Raw genomic sequence first — 20698 nt, 5'->3', positions numbered from 1 at the left:
CCCTGTGGAAAACCCCTGATTTTAACATTCAAGTTTGTGGCTAGAACGACAAATACTAAATTTTCGTTAAAATCTGAACGCAATAAAATTGCTCGGTGTCAACTTTCAATGCTTTCGGCGGAAGAGGGCGGTGACGTAAGCTCGCATGAGTTTCACAATCTCATTAACTTGTTCTGCGGTGAAGGAAATGTCCCCTCTTGACTCGGTCTGAAGTCTGAAAACATTCGCAGATCCCGCTCCGAAAGACTGGATCCTGAGAGGAAGACACAATAACATGTTCAACTCAAGGAATGTAGCTGCAAAATCTTGCATAATTGTTTGGAACAGTGGTTCTGAGACTTTTCAAACGTCAGAGCTGAATTCGAAACCGGCCGCAGCAAACCCGAGACTCTATTTGAAAACTTTTTTTGTAAGTGGGCATTTGACCGAATCAAACATTTGGGCCGTAGTTCACCAACAATTTTGTTTTCTGACGCCAAATAAACTGCAGGGAAATATGGACTCCACGTTACCCCACTACTATGGTTATGGTAAGTTTATGTTTCGTAAAATAAACTGCATTATATTCATAAGACCGATAAGCAGAAACGTTGAGAGCCAATAACTCCAACAAGTTTCGTGTCTTCCCGCGTTGAAAACGAACCATTGTGTTCGATCAAACTTACTTTTCATATGAGAAATAATCTAGGGACTGTGAGTGGCCTCGTTTGAACACAGTTGCTCCCTGCGCCGATATCGCCAGAGTGAGAAGGGTTTGACCGAACTGCGCGTCGTGATTTTCAACTTTAAACAAGTAGGATCCGTATCCGGGCCACCGACGTGCAAGGTTAACATATTCAGCCTGAAACAAATTGTTGAGATAAAATGAATTAGACGGAATGAAGAGAACGCGAAATATGCTGAACATAAAATTATGCGAATAATATTTAAACATCAAGCACCCAAATACAATGCCAATAAATATCAACCACGGGCAGAGATGCACCGACATCCAATAACACAAAACTCCAGTCTTATTGTTTAGTGAGATTATTGTGATACTGACCACGGCGTCTTCTTGCGGCATTCCTCTCAATCTCCTCCATCTATCCAGGACGTTTGATTTGACATCCTGCAGTTCCTCCAGGAAGAGAGTCCTCTTCATCTCACCGCTCTCACCTTCCTCCTTCACCTTCTTCATCCCTCTCTTCCGGAACGTGTTGAAAAGACTCGACCCCTGAAAGAATTAAAATCTGACGAAACTCTTCGTTGACAAAAACGATTTGTTCAATTTTAACGTTTCGGCCTCAATTAGCTTCGTCCACAAATTAAAATCCTTTGTTGTTTTACTAACTATCAATATACGAGCTGATTTAAAGAATGACGATTAGTTGTGGAATACGATTCATGCGCGGTTGATGCCAACGTCCAAATATAACTCAATTTTCTTTTGAACAAAAACGACTTGAACGCGTGCGAACAATAAATATGCGGAATAAAATGGCACAGGCACCGATAAAACCACAGTTTATCGAGTCAGGCCCCCATGGGATCGGATAACTAGCATGGTATGAAAGGATGTGTTCGAAGAGGGGGAGATCTACGTGGCGAGTTTGAAATTTTACGTAATTTATGAGAACGTCTTAATTATCGAAAAAATCAAATTGAGACCGAATAAAAACCTTTACTCACAGAACGTTTCTTGGCTGGCATTGAGTTTGCATTTAATTCATTCGAGAAAGAATCGGTTCGTTTGAAGTAGAAGTCTTCGTTTTCGTTTGTGATCTCGTAAGCGGCCATCAACTTGTTGATTGGATAATATTTGCCAATGTCAGCACTGGAAAATGAAATCCATGTTTTGTATTCGCAAAAGAAGTCTTGAAAATCCATTGGCATTTTTATATTTTTATGCTTTTTGTTGGTTAAACGGAACGAAGCAATGAAGATAAAGTTTCGGCTCCACTTAAATAAACTTACTCAATATTGATTTGATGGTAATTTCCTTCAGCGAATTGCAACCTTAAAGCTGCGATATCTTTCAATGCGTCATCAGATAGAGGGTAAAGTCCCTGTATCACTTGTTCGTGGACCTGCAACATTAGGGAAGTTCTGAGTTAATGTTTTTAAGAAAGCTAGAGGTTGTATGAAATTTATTTTCTGCATTGGAAACTCCTGCGTTTAGAAAATACAAAATACAAAAATGAGTAAAATATTTATGTTAAGTCAAGCACTCAAGGTCAGTGTTTCCCGAAATTTTTTCGTCAAAGTTATTTGAGTTGAGAAGGAACCCAGACGATTTAAGGTGTCCAGTAGCTCATGTAAGGAATTCTACGGCTCCGTGAAATCCGCGTTGGATGCTAGGTTACCATGACGACAGAATCAACCGAGGCAAGTTTTCAATCAAAAAAACTAAAATCACTGAATGGAAACAGAGAAACTCCCGACTCACGTCTTCGTAAACGAAGTGATATTCGATTGAGTCTTCCCGTGCATCAATCGGATCGAACACACAGTAAAGTTTGAAGTAGAATACCCATTCCGAATCCTTACCGCCACTATCCGGATTCGTTTGTGATTCCGAGTTTGTTCTGTTTAAATTCGAATGTTTCGCGTTACATGAGAAAGGGTTAAATTACATGATGCGAATATCTACTTTTGTACGATAATATTTTTATTTTCTTCTTTGAGCTTTGTGACCAATTACTTGCAACGAATTTGTAACTAGACTTCTCAAATCAAGTAAAAAAGTTCCAACGGCAACTTACTGTTCGAACTTTGCAACGATATCAGCGAGGAAAGTGTTTGGTTCAATCGCTCTGTCAACATCGCCCTTGTGTTCGAATAATGCGAACGTGTTCTTATTCCCTTCCACGTTCATTCCATGCTGGAGTTTCTGCACAACCTGAACACCAAAGTTGGACGTAAACTGTCTAAAGTAACTCCTCTAATTTAAAGTAAAAATATTTTGTAACTAAAACAACGAAACGCTTCTGAACACATAAAAATGCAGAACATAATTTAATAACAAATATTGAAAAAGAAGCATGTTTGCCACCAACCAACAAAACCAGATCATCAGAAGAAAATACAATTCAAAATTATGCATGAAATACTTCCGAGTGTTCGACATTACAATTTGCAGCAATGCTCTACTTGCCTTTCCAGCAGTGGTGAAAGAGTTAATGTAGATTTCGCATGTTGCGCCACCATAGCAGTTAATCACAGTGACCAGGTCCCTCATCTCCAGCACAGCACAAATCTCAGCAATGGAAGGAACCATCTCACGTCGACGTGACGTCTGCTGACTCAGCGCATTTTCACCGAACTCAGCATAAGCTCCACCAAGAGTACCAGGAAATCGCTCTTGTACCCTGATAACGGATGTTAATAAACAAACGGTGAAAAGGATCCCCGAATAATCATTACTGTACAGATTCCCAGGTATCTTATGGCACATTTGAAATGTGCAGTCAACAGCGTGAGGTAAGATAACCCGACCCGCTGTAATGCAAAACTACTGCTTAGTAGCAAGTGCTTCTCAGTGGCGCACGCCCCACCAGTTTTGCCCGGCAAAATCGTCGGTGGGCGTGAAAGCTTATAATATTTCTTGGCTTATCTCTCATTAAACGAGCATTTCGTTTCAAATTCACTGGAAATACAAAGCATTGAGGCAAGCAATAAATTCTGGTTTACCAACAAAAGTGGGGTTAGAGATGTTTTAGAATTAGCGCTCAGACCAGATATTCACAAACTTTGTGTTAAGGGTTCCGCGAACTCTACATTGGATAACCAAGTTATTTACACACTTTGGTGACGTCATACCTCTTTAGATGCAGCTTCAGGTAAGACAGCACAGGACGTGATGGGTGGTACGCGCAACACATACAAGCTATGAGATGCCAGTAATGCGGACATGACGTCACATGAAGCTGGTCACACATTTGCTCGTCTGTGGTGAGTTGGAGGGTGTAGATGGCGGTTTGTTTGATTAATTGGAGATAAAGCTCGTCCTGGAATAGCTTGGAGCCGTGACACACTCGCATGATCGCCTGAAACGAACAGATGGATAGTTTGTTGGCTGGACGGTGTCGCAATGCTTTTTGATTGTCTGTTTTGAATGCTGATTGACGTCAAGTAAAACTTTGATATAAATTGTGATATGTGAACATCGTTCCCCACTCATTGCAAAGAAAGATCCACAATTACCTGACAAACGTCATAACATGTGCAAATATATAGGGGAGGAACTCAATTACAGGCGGGAATTCGAGAAATATCAAAAAGCAAAATTTAAAAACAATTTTTTCAGTTTTTTTACCTGGAGTGATTTCGCTTCCTCCTCAATGTTCTGAAAAGTCCGTTCTTCCATTTGAAGGAGGACGTTAAAAATCCTCACAGCCTCGTCCCTCAACGTGTAGTGGTCGTCACGAGAGGGCACCTGTGAGCAAACATCGGTTGATTATGATTTCTATGCCTTTTTTTTCTAAGTAGCGAAACCAATACTTTCATATTTTTCTTTTTGAATAATCAACTTGGTTCGTAAGCAACACAACAATATGAGCAATGTTACGTCACAGATAGTTCGGGTAAGATGATGTTGACGTCATCGTGGTTTTATGACAACCACGTGGATACTTGCAGCACTATTAAGTTTGCGTTAGCATTGGATTCTGGGACGGATAGCTGTAATAATTGTTGGGTCACCTGTTCGTATGGAAGGGATAGCAAAGGGGATCTTAAAGGTTCGCTTGATTGCCTGAAGATTGGGTTCCTTTTGTAGATTAAGTCGATCTCCTTTTCATTGTCATCTGAACGCTGTTGCAACATACACAAATTTTTAGTCATATTTTCATACACTATGGTCAACATGCTAAATATAAGTGAAATAATGAAATGCTTTGGGCAGAGTCGTTTTGTTAACAACATTGTAATAATATTTCCTGATGTGTTTTTTAAGCAGGTAATTTCAATGCAATAAGCTTTTCGCCTGGCTACCTAAGTGGCAAGATAATCACCAGACACATCACCGACATATTAGATCGAAGCAGTTGCCCTGAAAGCAGATTACTCCAAGCAATAATCTCAGTTTCAATTCTACACTTCTGTACCTTGATCTTGTCCATTAGGATCTTTGTTTTGGTGATAATCAGAGGTTGTCCATCTATCATAGCCTGGATCTCACTGCTCCAGATGTTCGCGTCTTCCTCTACCTCCGTGCTGAGTCGGAGGGTGTGCTTTCTCCCGTATACCACAATCTCCCACAAACCTGTCTGCGTCTGTAGTGAAATAGAGGTGGCGTAACTTCTAGTATAAAAAGTGTGGATCGAAACTACAGCTGCCGGTCAATGTTCAGTAATATTACACAAAAAATCACATGCTTAAAGGAATCAACGTATATTTCCCTTGTGTTATACCAGACTGATCCTGTTTAAACAAGTGCTTTTTGTGTAGGCAACATACATATTATTAAACTTTATTACATTCGTTTTATGATTTTAAGTGTTACGTGTTTTACATGGTAAGACGGAATCGTCCAACTATACAGGATCTCACAGCGAGGTTCGATTTAACAAGTGTTCATCTCTAGTAAACACACGAAAGCCCACTTTTACTCCTACATACACCAGGGACTTACAAAGACGTTCTCGTCCGGTGAGGTGACAACACAGAGACTGTTGAGTCCCATCGACCCGATCTTCTGGGCATCGCGGTTGCTGTTCTTGAAATATTCGATCGCGTTTGGTTTCAGAACGAACCACCGACGTTGGTGACTCACTTTCTGCTTCTCGTAAGATGTTTTAAGCAACCAACCTTGCTGTATGAAAGAATCCTGGCCAGCCTGAAAGTGTATTAACAATATTTGAGATTGTGGGCGAGCCTGAAGAGTTCTCTTACCACAAAGAAAATATGTATTGAGTTATAAAAGAAAGTGTTACTGACTTTTATTTTCTTGACAAAACTTATTGTGTAATTTTTCTAAAAATTCACTTTGTCGTTTCGATGTGTGACCAATTGTGAAGCAATCATTTAAAAACCTGAAGTCAAATGGGATTTGGTTTCTGTCTGTTTAACACGTACCGAGTCGCCTGAACTTGCTGTGTTCTTGCTCTCATTGAGTAAAGTGATCCAGTGATGCATTTCCTCCCCCGAATCACTCGCGAAAGTGTAAACACGTTGCGATGTCGTCACAGTGAACGTGTTCGACTTTCCTGCAGTCACAAACCACTTAATATTATTCACATCTTGTCGCCACGATGCCACGATAGGAGTAATTGGTTATAATGTAGCATCCATAATGTATCCGATTCCTGAGATTAAAATCAGTGCCAGAACCCCTAAAGCCTATTTATATTGTAACGTCTTTTTCTCAAGAGAAACTGACAACTTGCTCAAATACACGAGAGTCACCTGACACAGATGTTGCGGTTGCCTGGGTAACGGTTTGACCGTCGACCGTCATCAGAGCGTTCTTCGGGTTCGCGAATTCGCTTTCCATGTTTGCTATCTCTTTCTCCGTGCTCGATACAATCTTCATCAACATGCTGCGGAAAAAAAGTTCCACTCAATAACATTTCACAGTATTTTCAGTGAAAGTCCGCACTGCATCCAAAGACTTTTTACCAAACGTTGGCGATTCTGGTTTAAACTCACCTGTACCATTCCCCCGCCTCCTCGCTCGATTCCGCCGAAAGGTGGTGCACTTTTGATGACGTCATAATGATGTCAATGCCATTCTCTTTCTCTGTGACGTCAGTTACGTCGGATATTTGACTGAGGTCGATCGTCCCCTGACACTTGGCGTTCTCTTCGTCGTTATCGTAAAACTTCAACTCCTGGTTGCGCAGCGTGAACCATCTGGATTTGGTTATTTGTTGTTGTACCTTGTTTAGTGTTTTGTTGTTGTACCTTGTTTAGTGTTCAAGCTTCGTGTAACTTAACTGCTACGTAGAACTAACAACGGAAATATAATATGAAATACATCGCCGACCACCAACCTTTTCTGCCAATTCTTCCTTGGGAGAGTTCCTCTCAGAGTTCCTTTGCCACTGTCAGCTTTCTTAAACAGCCAGCCGCACTTTAAACTATCCTGTTTGCTTCTGAAGATCATGAAAGTGCTGTTACTCAGGACGCACCACCGTCTCTTCCACTGGCTCATGAGGCCACCCTATAACAGGTTGTAAGGTTGTGCAATGATGTGTTTTCAAATATCAACCAATCTTCACAGTGGCAGAAGTTGGTGTGACGCTTGCTAGTTTGTTGCTTAAATGTTGTTGGCCAACTTACGTGGAGTTGAATTTTATTTCCATAACAAACTGAGCCATTTAGTTGTTGCACTGATCAATGTAATACGTAACAAGCGAACTGATCAATATCAACAACTGTATTACTATTACATCCTTAAAACGTCACGAAATTTCAGTGCGCCGTGAGAACATATTGGACGAATGCGATTTGTGAAGACTGGGATCCACGAAGGTGGAAATCTCAGTCCAACATATTATTCCGTCTAACCTTCACGTCGAGGTAGGAATGAAAGTATACGTTGGGACTCCACTTCTCTGCGACCTCCATACCGCCACTAGTGGACGTTCCATCGTCACTCATGTCGTCATCAAAAGACGAATCAGTGTAATAACTCTCTATAGTGGGTAAACACCCATGAATAATGTTTCATTATCAACAAGATTGATTGAAAACACCAGCAATAGTTCAACCCATCAATTCAATACAAAAACATTGATGACGTCACGACAAATCACATGATGTCGTCACTACTTTGCCATAGAAGTAATAGCACCCCGTGTCAAAACTGCGATATTTTAAAACAAAGCGTTTAAACACTTACCGTCGTCCATATCAGACGTTTTAATGTCTTCCGCTTCGTAATTCTCCTCGTCATCTGGAACAATTCCATCCTGTGTGTTCTGTGGGTCGGGGAAATATTTGTTTACTAACTTTTTCCATGTAAGGTTGAAATTAACCTTTTACACTTGTTGTTAGTTGAGAAACGATAAAGATTAACTTTAAATAATCAAGAATCAAAACCCTTGTCTATTTGTAGCAAAAGAAAAACGCACACAGGTAACTGCAGAGTTACGTGTTAATAAAATAATATCAAATCGTTTGCTCTTAGCATAAATAAAACGACTGCCATATTGTTGTTTACTAATTGTCACCCAGTGCGAGAATACTTCCCTGCAAACATAAAAAATATAACCACAACCTCTTCCCCGTCTCGGAAACTTACAATGTGACTCGTCGCCACGCAGGTAACTGTTACAAAACAACGTGCAAATCAGCTTAAAACAAAAACAAATATCGTACATTCATTTGATCGACGTCATACGATGTGTTATGCATCATTGCGTCCACTTGGCTTTCAAAATCTTCAAAACCCAAATCCTGGAGCAACAAAATGTTTAAAAAACCTTCTTTTTTGTCCATAGTATCGCCAGCACCCCGAACTTTGCTTTGTGGTTGCGAGTAACTCGCTTATGCGTTGCATAAATCACAATATTACGCACTCGGGGGCAATTTAAAATCAATCAGTAAACGCCATTAAACTATAGACCAATTATAATTTAAACGGTAAATTATTTTAAGATGATTTCAGACCTAATACAAGCTGACTTGCTACGTAACGAGGATGACGTCATCGGATTGATTATCGGAATTACAACTGATAAGAATGTTCTCGGGTTACGCAAAATCATTTGTTAGTGAATTTAAAAATAGCAACCACCATTATGCAATTGAGCCGGATTGAATTGTTAGTATGGACAAAACAAAATCCTAATAACATTCACAGTGTTGTTTGCACGCAAACAACTTATATTTGTAACCTGTAGAATGTCCATTCCTCTGTTTTCGTCTGCCTTCTCGTCGGGGTAATATTCCTCACCCACGTTCGTTACAAATTCATCGGTTGCTTCAGGTTGATCCTGATTAAAAATTATTAGAGTCAGCAAAACAAACAAAAATTCTTTTTTTGTAAAAATACCAGATTATTTTTTTTGCCAACTTAGATTGTTCTTAAATACCTTCCAGTATTCTGAATCATATTATGACATCACAATACTTATTCTCACCACTTCCAGCGCAAGACTCTCCCTGGCCTCGCTTCGTCGATGCATCTGCGCGATCTCAAGTTCAAGTTGGAAGATCCTCTCCATCTCCTCCCGTTCCGCATCATCAAGCTCCTCCTCTCCACCGGATGAGAGCATCCTCTTGTTTACGGTTGAGTAAGCACTGTCTACATCAGCGGAATCTATGACGGCGTCGAGTGACGCAAGAGCCGATTCCTGCCCGAAGAGATAGGCGAGTTGTTTTTTTACAATAGAAATATGATTCGAATCTCTTGCTGGCGGAAACCAAGAAACAATTAAATTAAAAGTTCCAAGTGTTAGAAAGTAACCAACCCAAAAAGCAAGTATTTTGTTTAAAAGAACAAGATTTGTTTCACAAAAACGTATACGTAGCACACACAAGCACCCACGTGTTCGCCATCCATGGATTTGCGGGGGCTGTACATTTTTTCACAAGGTGGGGGCGGTGGGGTTGAAGGAAGACCCTCAGGGTCCTCCGTCGCTTCCCTGGCCATTTCAGCCTCTCTCGCCATCTGGAAAGGGGAAATTTCACCAGATAATCAGAGAGTGACCAAGTATTGTGGGAATGATTACCACACAGAAAATATTGCACTTTTCGTGTTACTTGTACAAACATGTCAACCAATTGCTAAAATAAATCTTTTCAGTATTTCCACTGCAAAAATCAGACTGTTGAGATTTAAAGCAATTTGGTGTCTGGGTTTCTTCAAACAATCAACACAGGAAAGGTAACTTTTCCTTCTATGCAAGGAAATCAGAAAATTTTAAGGTTTTTTTTACCACCTCTTGTTCCTGTTTCTCTCTTCGCCTTTTTTCTTCTTCCTCCCTCGCGAGTCTCTCCCGTTCCAAGCGCGCCTACAGAAACCATTTTCTTGTCTTAGTTTATTCAAAAAACCTAATTTTTGAGAACAATTCGCCCAACTTTTGAAACCTCAACAAACTTATTGCAAACACAAAGTCAAACTTTAAATATTAGCCAAACAATTTATGTGGAAATTCATAAAAGTGGAGGAAACCGTTCTGTTCCAGGATTCTTATACAATCTTATTGTGACCTTTAAATTTATAAAGCTGGGGGGTAAAAGGAAAGTAAGGGACGGACAAACCTGTTCCTCCCTCTGTTTCCTCTCCCTTTCTATTTGTTCCTTAAGAGCCTTGAGTTGTCTGTGTTTCTCAAGCAGGATCTAAATAATGGGAAGGTGTAAATATGAAGGTTGCCATGGAAATCGTATCATCAAATGCACACAATGACTTTTTACACAAAGTGACAGTGCTTTGGGTGTATTTAGTATTTTAAGTAGAAAATCGTAAACTCCAAGTGTGTTTATTGATAGTATGTTTGTCCAACAATGTTGCGTCAAGTTTCCTTGCCAGCAAGCATCAATTACTGAAAAGAGGTCACGCAAATGTTTGGCATGTAACAACTAATATGACACGCATGGGTTGTGTACTCCTGTGCTAAAACTACCAACAGCGTTGAAACCATCCAAAAACAGCAACATCCTACCTTAAACATCTTCCGGGCTGCCCGCCCTCTCGTGTATTTCTGGAAGACGATCGTCGCCTCCGCCCTTTTTCTCTCCCTCTCTCGTTTTTCTGCGAGAAGAAGTTTAAATAATTTTCTTGCTTTCCTTCCTCTCTCGAATTTCTGCATTGTGATGATCGCCTTGTGAACTCGTTTGAACTTCCTCCGCGCAACAAACCCCTGAATAATGGCGGGAAAATAACAAACAAGTTTTTATGCAGACCCCCAAAAAACTAGGGTTTCACAAAAGATATGAAGGCACTGAATTTGTCTGTAAACTTTTTGTGCGACAGGCACACGAGAACAGAACAAATAAATTGATAACGTTAACCATAGTAAGAAACGTTGGTATTTACTTCTTTTACTTTGGGGACTCCTAGACAATTAAAAAAACCTCACTGTGTTTCGCGTTAGGCCAAGTAATATTTTACGCCGCTTGGTGTCGTTGTTGTTCCATAATATTGGCATGCATTCGATCGCGATACTTGAACCCACAGAAATCGTACAAATTGCTTACTCGCACGAATCGTTGTGTGTGTACGATGTTCTTCTTCAGGCGAAGAAAGTATTTTCGCGCCGCTACAGCTCTCATCACTGATTGGATGATAATAGCGGCACGTGACACCTTTTCAAATCGCGCCTTTTCCAACTTTTGTTCGAGAATTTCCTTCATGAACGCCTGCAGAGTTAAAACATCCAACGTTACGTCATTATTTCTTATTAATAAAACTAACACAGAATGTAAACATTGTTCGAGGCAATTGCGCGGTTACGCATAAGACCCTTGAGTGAAAGATCTGCCAGCAGTTCGCGACTTAAACCAAGACGGCAAATACTTTACACCTGTGAAGAATGGATCTTGTTCAAATCCCACCTTTGTATTTCCGAGTCTCCAATTCGTCCCTTCGGGGTCAACCAAGTTCAAAACTTCCTTGCTGTGATCACGTGGTTCGTTGGATGACGACAGAGCGCAAATCATTCCGTATCTTAATGGTCAAAACATTTAGCAGTTAAGCGACAGAGACTGGTGTGACTTGTAGTCCAAGATGCACATTTTAAATGGTCGAAAGTGGAGGAAATTCACATGAATTTTTAGTTATTACTAGATCCATGTCGCGTGAAAGCAACAACCAATCACAGACCTGGATCACAGACCAGTTCTAGATAGTCACGTGACCCACCTGTCAAGAAAGTCTTTGTACAACCGCCTGACCGGAAAGCCAGCCTTCCTTACTCTCACAGTTTCCAACATTCCCGAATAACGAAGTTGGTTTAGAACGACCCCGGGGTTGAAGTTCTCCGCCACCTAGTGGTGAATAACAAGTTTGTTACAAACTTTCTGATCGCGGCGACTTCTGCTGATATTTTTGTTGCTTTTGAACAGGATTGTGATTGTTAATATTTATGTATATTTGCGTATATTATGTGCATTAAATTTCCTTGTTCCTGCGCAACACAGGAAAAATAACAAAAGTTAATTATTTATGTAACTAAGGTACCCACATATGCATTTTATACATTGTGAACATTTTACAAGTAATCACCTTCTCCACATTTGGTTTCACGCATCTCACGAAGAACGGACTTGCAGATGAAAGTCTTTCCATTAAAGCGTGGAGGGATTTCTGTCAAATTGTTAAATGTATGGAAAATCCAAATTAACTTCAACTGTAGAAAGAGAACTTACTTTAAAGTGGCCACTTGCTGTTACGGCTGACTGCTTTTTCCGACCTTTCCCGGAGTCTTCCGAAGTTCCCCGAACTTTCTCACACATGTCGTAGATAAGATCACAGCTATGAAAAATAATGTCACGAGTTTTTTTTTAGATAATTAAATTAGTTAAAATATATACCTGGAATCCTTCAACAAGCCGAGTAAATCATCACGAAATGTATCGCGGTTTTTCTCCAGGAAGCCATCGATATTGTAGAGAACCTGCAATATTAAGTTAGCCATCACCCACGAACGCATAAAGCAAAATGGTTTGGGAATACCCAATCTCAACCTAGCCTTAATCCAACTTCAACCCAGCCTCAACCCTTACCTCCCCAGCGTAATGTCGAATCCCGAACTGGTTTCCGGTCACTCGAGGTTTCACGTAGAAGGGATTTTTCTGCGAAAAAAAACAGAGTTAAAGTTGTGACGTAACAAAGCGGACACTAGTGCTTTAAACTCGAAATACCGAGTTGTTAAGGAAGTTGTGACGTAACAAAGTAGGGTGAATAATATGTTTTTACTTACCGCATGTTGGTTGTGGAGTTTCTGCAGCAGGGATTTGTCCGTTCCTTTCGGAAATCTACTCTCCTCGTTAATAAGTGACATCAAACCGAGGTTTTTCTCCACCAGGTCGAGACACTCACTGTTATATGACCACTGGACGTCGCACCAGTCTATACCTTCCCTGTAAAGTGGAAGATTGTGAAATGGTGGCAACATTGGTCAAGCGCCCGACTCATATACCAGTAGGAACCTGATCGGGATTCCAGGCCAGGATATCCTGGGTTCGAATCCCGGTGTAGTTAAAAACGATTATAAAATGGTTGGGATTGAAATCACAAAAACCCCACAAATAAGTTAACAAATTTACTAGGGTTCGTGTGCAGGATAGCATGGGTTCGAGTCCCAACGTGGTATGTTAAGATAAAGCGAAAGGTTATTCCCCACAGATATTACCACGACCGAAGATATAAAATACAGGCGAAAAAGTGAAAAATGTAGAGAAAAAAAATACAGAAAAGGTTTTTTAGGTCCTTAATTAATCTAAATAACAAGTGGAGGGGAATGGGAAGATTGCATGGTTTCCATTTTTTGTTGCATTAATTTGTGCTTTCCAATGCAGTAAGTGATGTTTTACGAAGACCCACTTGTTGTATTCGATTTGTTCCAAGCTGAAAATGTGCCGGTTGAAAAATTCCTGTAGTTTTTCGTTTGCAAAGTTGATGCAGAATTGCTCGAAACGATTCACCTGAAAACAACACATGTAGACCCGGCGATAGAAGGTGACTGAATGATTGCAAAGATTTCAGTACTTTCTCACACAATACATTGATGCAACAAGAACAAATAATGTATATCTTGAATTAGAAATAACTGTAACCAAGCAACCCTTTAGCAAAACAAACTTATATGTCCACGTTTCTGGGCTTTAAAAATGCATAAAAAAACGTTTGTAATTTCGACTTGAAACGAAACGCTGCTGGTTTTAAAGCAATTAAAGCAACTGCAGTGTAACTCTAGCTGAAATGTATTGTTAATTTAAAGGAACTGTTCTTGTGGCAACCCTCGCCGGATGGCAGACGTAACTTCGGTTGCAATAAAAAAACATTTTATACAAGAAGAACTTTTTCTTCATACAATCAAAGCAACTTCGTTACCGAGAAGTTTTCGAAACCGAAAATATCGAGAATTCCGATGAAATGGAAGTCGTCCGGTCCCTTGATGCGGTGATTCACCTTCGAGATTATCCAACGGAATAATTGGGAGTAGAGCGCCATAGAAAGGGAGTCACGTGAGTCGCAGGCCTGCCAATCAGAGACAAGGAATATAGTATTTCATGGGTTCGACTATAGTTGCACAGGATGTAATACAAAGAAATTGTGTGCATTTTTTGGAACTTCTCATTAACATAGTATGAATATATAGACGTGTAACTCTTTAAAACGTTGGCGTTTGAGCTGAATATGATATTTATTCTTGTTCAAATGTTGACGCGTGACTGTGGGAACGAATTGCTGACTCATGCTTACGTAGATCCGCAAGTACTGAGTAACTGGGTCAGGACTGTTCAAAGCTTTAATGACGCAAGACAGATTTACACAAACATTTGGACAGTTTGTTTACACAACACCACAAGTGCCGAGCTAAAAAGAAAAATCGTTTTCCGTTTTATGACAACCACGTGGATACTTGCAGCACTAATAAGTTTGCGTTAGCATTGGATTCTGGGACGGATAGTTGTAATAATTGCTGGGTCACCTGTTCGTATGGAAGGGATAGCAAAGGGGATCTTAAAGGTTCGCTTGATTGCCTGAAGATTGGGTTCCTTTTGTAGATTAAGTCGATCTCCTTTTCATTGTCATCTGAACGCTGTTGCAACATACACAAATATTTAGTCATAGTTTCTTACACTATGGGCAACATGCTAAATATAAGTGAAATAATGAAATGTTTTGGGCAGAGTCGTTTTGTTAACAACATTGTAACAGAATGTTTCGCGTTACATGAGAAAGGGTTAAATTTTATGTTGGCGGGGAAGCAATTAAAAACATTTGGTAGTCAGATGCAAACGACATGATTTTGAAACATCCCAAGTTTCCATGTTTGATAAAAAAAATTCAAATATTTTAAATATTTACGAAATCTACTTTGTACGATAATATTTTTATTTTCTTCTTTGAGCTGTGTGACCAATTGCTTGCAACGAATTTGTAACTAGACTTCTCAAATCAAGTAAAAAGTTCGAACGGCAACTTACTGTTCGAACTTTGCAACGATATCAGCGAGGAAAGTGTTTGGTTCAATCGCTCTGTCAACATCGCCCTTGTGTTCGAATAATGCGAACGTGTTCTTATTCCGTTCCACGTTCATTCCATGCTGGAGTTTCTGGACAACCTGAACACCAAAGTTGGACGTAAACTGTCTAAAGTAACTCCTCTAATTTAAAATTGGCAGGATAACACAGGTAGTTTGGCAATCATACACTGGCTTCTTATGAAAGTATAAAAGGATGTTTGAAGTACGTATTGTGAAGAATGGCAATATACAGCATAGGTAATGAAGTACTGCAATATACAAGCGAATGAATCATGCACAATAGCATTTACATGTAAGTACCATCTCTCGGATATTGAGGGAGTCTACGATTTCGAGAAGGATAGCGAGGAACTGGGTCGCTTTCAAGAAAATCATGTGCACTGTGTTCTTCACAAGTTGTTGTGTTATCATGGTCATATGTAAAATATGGGTGATCATTATCTGTATGTACATCATGTTGTGATGTTTTGTTTATTTTCTTAAAGAATGATGAATTTCTTGTCACTGTTTTGTGTTTGTTTTGTACTGTGATCATTGTGCCTTATATGTGTGTAACAGTGAATGGTGTTGGATTGTAAGGAAGCATTAATTTGCCTTCTTTTTTTTCTTTCAAAAGAACCTTATCGCCAATTTGAAAATGTGATTCTTTTGCATGTGAATGGTTGTCAGCATATTTCTTCATTTTCAGTTTTGCTTTCTCATCTCTGTCACGAAGTTGTGTGTCTTCTTTCATGTCATCAACATGAGGAATAGTGATTTTTATTTTCCTTCCAAGTAGGAGTTCTGCAGGGCTCACTTGTGTAGTAGGATGAGGTGTAGCTCTGTAGTTTCTCAGAAATTGATGTAGATTACTTTTCCACAAGTTAGTTTCAGCATTCATGATTCTTACAGCTTTGTTGAGAGTTTTCATAAATCTTTCTGCTTCAGCATTTGCCTTTGGCCAATGTGGAGTGATTTTGCGATGAGTAAATCCAAGTTGTTTTGCAAAATTCTTGAATTCATAGCTGGTAAATGGTGGACCATTATCTGTTTTTAGGATGTCTGGTATTCCAAAACATGAAAATGTCTTTTCCAATACTGGAATGACTGAGGTTGCTTTTGTTGACTTGATTACTTCGACAATTGGATATCTGGAATATTCATCAATTAATACAAAAAGATATTCTCCTGACGGAAACGGACCAGAAAAATCTAGACTGAGTTCTTTCCATGGACTTTTTGGCAGTTCTGACATTTGCAGTGGTTCATAGTTGTTGGTAACTGTAGCAGCTTGACAGTATATACAATCTTTGACTGTTTCTTCCACTGTTTTGTCAATTCCAGGGAACCATATGTGTTCTCGGAGGAGTTTCTTGGTTTTGACAATTCCTTGGTGTCCTTCATGTGCCAATTTAATGACTTTCTTTTGTAACATTTTTGGAATAACTATTTTTGTACCTTTTAGAAGGAGATCATCCTCTGTTACCACCAGTTCATTTCTGATTAACAAAAATGGTCTTAGGTTTGGACCATCCAAATTTGCTTTCCATTTGTTGTTTCTTGTCAATTCAATAACCTTCTGAACTACTTCATCTTTTTGCAAGGCTTCTTGTATGTCAGTTTTTGTCATTGCTGTTGGTATAGCTGATGTTGCAATGAAATTTATGTATAATTCAGTATCATTTGTTTCTTTGACAGAATGGTGAGTGATAGGATGTCGTGACATGTAATCTGCTGGATTATCTTTACCAGGACGGTATACAACTTTGAAATTGTATGGTTGCAATCTCAAATTCCATCTTTCAATTCTTGCTAGAGGTTTTGATGATGGGTTTTTGAATATCAATTCTAATGGCTTGTGATCTGTCACAAGAGTAAATGGTTTTTGTATTCCATACAAATACAAGTGAAAATGTTCACATCCCCAGACAATTGCTAAAGCTTCACGTTCTGTTTGTGAATATCTTTGTTCAACGGGTGTGAGCACATTGCTTGCATAGGCCACAATATAGAGATTATTATCTTCATCTCTTTGAGTAAGGACAGCACCTAACCCAACTGGACTTGCATCGACTATCAACTCAGTTTCTTTATGTTGATCAAAATAGCGTATGACTGACTTATTTGTCAAACTGTCTTTCAGTTGTTGCAATAATATCATCAAGTGTAGGACAGATGTGTCTTTCTCTGTGTATAGCTTTGTTAGCTTGTCGCATATCCACACAAATGCGAACTTCTTCTGGACTGTTTGGTTTTGGTGGAGTTACTATTGGAGAGACCCAAGGAGTAGGACCTGAAACTTTTTCAATGATTTCATTCTTCTCCAAATACTCTAGTTCTTTCTTCACTTTATCTCTGATATGGAACGGTACTCTTCTGTGTGGCTGTGCTATTGGTTGTACTGATTTATCAATGTGCAACTTTGCTTTGTATCCTTTGAGTTTGCCAATTCCTTCAAATCGGTCAGCGTATGATTCAAGGATATTTTCTTCAGCAGCCTTTACCATGGTGTTTGCAATTTCAAGCAAATGTAGCTTTGTTGATGTACCATAACTCAACAAACAACCATGTTCACCTTTCACCACATACAACTTTGTATGGATTTTGAAACTTGCTGTTTTAACTTCAGCATGGATCTTCCCTAAGATTGGTAATGGTTTTTTCGCTCCATATACATGTATCTCTGTTTTAGTTTTCTCTAGTGTGCAATCTTTCAACTTTTTCAGATTTTTCTCATCAATTATGTTTACAGATGCACCGGAGTCTATTACGAAAGGAATTTCTTGTTCATTCACTTTCAAGATCATGTGTGGTGTTTTATAGTTGACGCTCTTTACTTGACACATGGATACACATCGTGATGCTTCATCACTTTCATCAGAACTATAGATGTTTTCTGTATTTCTAACTTGTCTCTTGTTTTTGTTCATAAGACGACATTGAGGAAAATGATTGAACTTTCCGCAATTATCACACTTGTTTCCAAATGCTGGACAAGACTTGCGTCCGCGTGCATGAGGATAGTTTCCTGCACAGAAGTAACATTTTCTGTGTTTTGATTCTACATGCTTGTTTGAAGCTGTTTTGTTTTCTTCTGGAAATCTTTTCTGCTTGACTCTGGAGACATCTTGTTTTTGTTCGGCTTTTACGTCTGTCTGTCTCTTTAACTTTCGAGTATAGTCGAGGTTATAGTTGTTTGCACTCGTTATCCTCGTCGCCAGTTATAGTGTTCCTCTGTCTAGTTCTGTGCTAAAGACTAGACATGACACCAGATGATAAGCAATGCGGAGCCAATAATATGAATTTGTGTATAAGCTGCAGACAGATGGCCACTGTTTCGACCTAAAAGGTCTCATCAGTGCAGCTGGTGTGACTATCAGATGACTTTGCTGACCAAACGGCCACCAGATGTATGTTTGATACTTCGTTATTGCTCGTTCGAATAGAATACCAATAGAATCCCTAGCATGTGGTTATCCGGTCATGTGACGTATTGTTTACATAGAGATCATGTTACACTCGATAGTTTGTAAACACTACACTGATCTTACTTGCATCATTTTCACGAAGTAGTGTTGTCCCATTGTTTGTCCAAATATACTTGAAGGCTTGTCTTTTTTTGTGCTGCAAGCAAGTGTTGAATAGTTTTCGGTTTTGTCTTGTCAAACTTTCTGTCATGAAAATATTTTGCAGGTTGGAAGTTGTTTCTTTGGAGTTGGGGAAATGCAGATTTGATTTGTTGAAAAATATTTAATTCCTGATTTTCCTTGAGATAAACTTTCAGTTATCAGTGGGGATTATTTTGATGAGCTGCTTGTTGTTCTCACAGGTATTCTGTGTGAGATGCCAGATCAGTTTTTTTAATCGATACTCCCATGTGTTTGGCAATTGCAATTTGGTCGGTGCATTCTTCTTTAGTTTGTGTTACTCAAAATATTTGTTTGTAAAAAAAAACAGAAAACAACAACAGTTGAACTGAAAGAAAAAGTATTAAAATTGCGAACATACATATTTAAATGCATTCTCTCCTGCTATGTTGTCCAAGGATATTTACTTCACTTTTGCTTCTTCAACATCTGTTCGCAATTTTAATACTTTTTCTTTCAGTTCAACTGTTATTGTTTTCTGTTTCCTTTACAAACAAATATTTTTAGCCAAAATTTTCCTATTCCAACCTTATTGAAATAGACCTGGGGACACTGTGGATGTTTTTGACTTGTAGGGGTCTCATAAGTGCAGTTGGTGACTGTGGCCCAGGGCTAGCTCGCAAACTAGCCAGGAACAGATATTTTTCGACGTAAGTCAGTTGGGTACCCATAACTGGGCATCAAACAATATAGACGAACCACTGTGGAGCGCATTATGCCCAAACAACTGCTTGGTATTCAACAGTGTTATCAGTATCAAATCAAATGGTTTGTTATGGCTCATATGCATTTTTCTTTAGAATCAATTTTGTTTTGAACGAATTTGTACACAGTTTTTACTTCATGTATGGAGTTTAGGTCGGCATAAACTCAACGTGATAATAAACAGTTCAAATTAAAAACCTGCATTTTGCGGCTGTTCAGCAATTCATGATATCACGTTTATAAACACCGCTGGTTCTCATGTTTAGAAATGTTCACAACAGATTTTTGTGCTGGAACCTGTATGAGACAAACAATAAAAGTTAAACAGAAATTATATAAAAAAGAACAAAATGTTACATTATAAGATTAATGTAGCAGTTAAAATCTGGAGCTAAACAAGAATTTAACTCGACCACAAAAAGTGGAAAAACTCACTAAAAGTCCCATGAAATGGTGACAATACCGATGTCCATGTGAGTATTGTGGATGTCAACTGATGGAACTTAGTTTACATGAAAACATTTTGTTGCCACTTTTACAAACAACCTCATCCACATCAATTGTAAAAAGTTCAGGGTTCTCCAATTCTATTCTGTTCCAATTTGATGAAAGTTTTGAAAATAATTTGGATTCTTCTGTGAATTGGTTGAGATGCCAAGCAACACTCATGTTTTAGGATGGTTTGTGTAGTAAGGCTTGCAATGAAAATCCATGAATGCTTTATCCACGATCTGAACGACTTTATTCAGTTGTTGAACTGCAGGTTGCCCTGAAATCTGGAATTGTTTGCAAACAATAACAAACAATCTGATACCAAATCAAGACAAGAAATGCTGTCAAAAAAGTTTCACCCTTACCTTAAACCCACAAAATGATCTTGTTTTTTCATCGTTCACATAAATGTTCAAATCATCAGATGATAATGTGATTGATACGGTGGCCCACAAGTGCACGGTAGATACATTGACCACATAACGGGGGCATCGACGCAAACCAGATTATGACGTCACAATCGCTTTTAACAATGGACAAGGTTGTGCGTGCGTCAAATGTGCGTGAAGTGCGCTGTAGTCTGAAACGTGTCAACTGAACCGTGAATGTTTTGAAGCATTAAATACTCTAATGTGGGTTGGGCCTAGATTTCAGTTATGGTGTAGCATGGAAGCATTAAATACTCTAATGTGGGTTGGGCCTAGATTTCAGTTATGGTGTAGTCTGGAAGTA

The 20698-nt window shown here is 39.1% G+C and overlaps 2 protein-coding genes across 2 annotated transcripts in view; one reads left to right on the top strand and one right to left on the bottom strand.

Moving 5' to 3' along the window:
* Nucleotides 1-20698, top strand: part of LOC145907419 (uncharacterized) — a 292577-nt gene that overhangs the window by 191800 nt on the left and 80079 nt on the right. The gene's annotated exons all lie outside the window — the stretch shown is intronic.
* LOC145906376 (unconventional myosin-X-like) lies at nt 106-19440 on the bottom strand. The gene is made up of 44 exons (XM_082993790.1): nt 19298-19440; nt 18674-18746; nt 17416-18289; nt 15763-17366; nt 15444-15584; nt 15085-15221; nt 14975-15008; nt 14586-14696; nt 13985-14131; nt 13475-13575; nt 12852-13011; nt 12655-12723; nt 12463-12545; nt 12298-12403; nt 12155-12235; nt 11792-11916; nt 11485-11596; nt 11128-11289; nt 10593-10790; nt 10192-10269; nt 9867-9941; nt 9476-9598; nt 9072-9281; nt 8823-8921; nt 8305-8382; nt 7826-7904; nt 7492-7619; nt 6975-7144; nt 6631-6834; nt 6388-6521; nt 6058-6188; nt 5615-5818; nt 5088-5255; nt 4684-4794; nt 4298-4417; nt 3802-4028; nt 3137-3350; nt 2745-2881; nt 2429-2567; nt 1957-2069; nt 1672-1816; nt 1046-1216; nt 666-841; nt 106-253 (listed from the first exon to the last, which is right to left on the bottom strand). The coding sequence occupies exons 1-44, from the start codon at nt 19438-19440 to the stop codon at nt 106-108; spliced, it is 8043 nt and encodes a 2680-aa protein (XP_082849916.1).

Source organism: Ascidia mentula, chromosome 6 (genome assembly GCF_947561715.1).
Source record: "Ascidia mentula chromosome 6, kaAscMent1.1, whole genome shotgun sequence".
Lineage (NCBI taxonomy): Eukaryota > Metazoa > Chordata > Ascidiacea > Phlebobranchia > Ascidiidae > Ascidia > Ascidia mentula.
The sequence above is the reverse complement of the archived record's forward strand: the minus strand, read 5'-3'. Positions and strand labels throughout refer to the sequence as shown.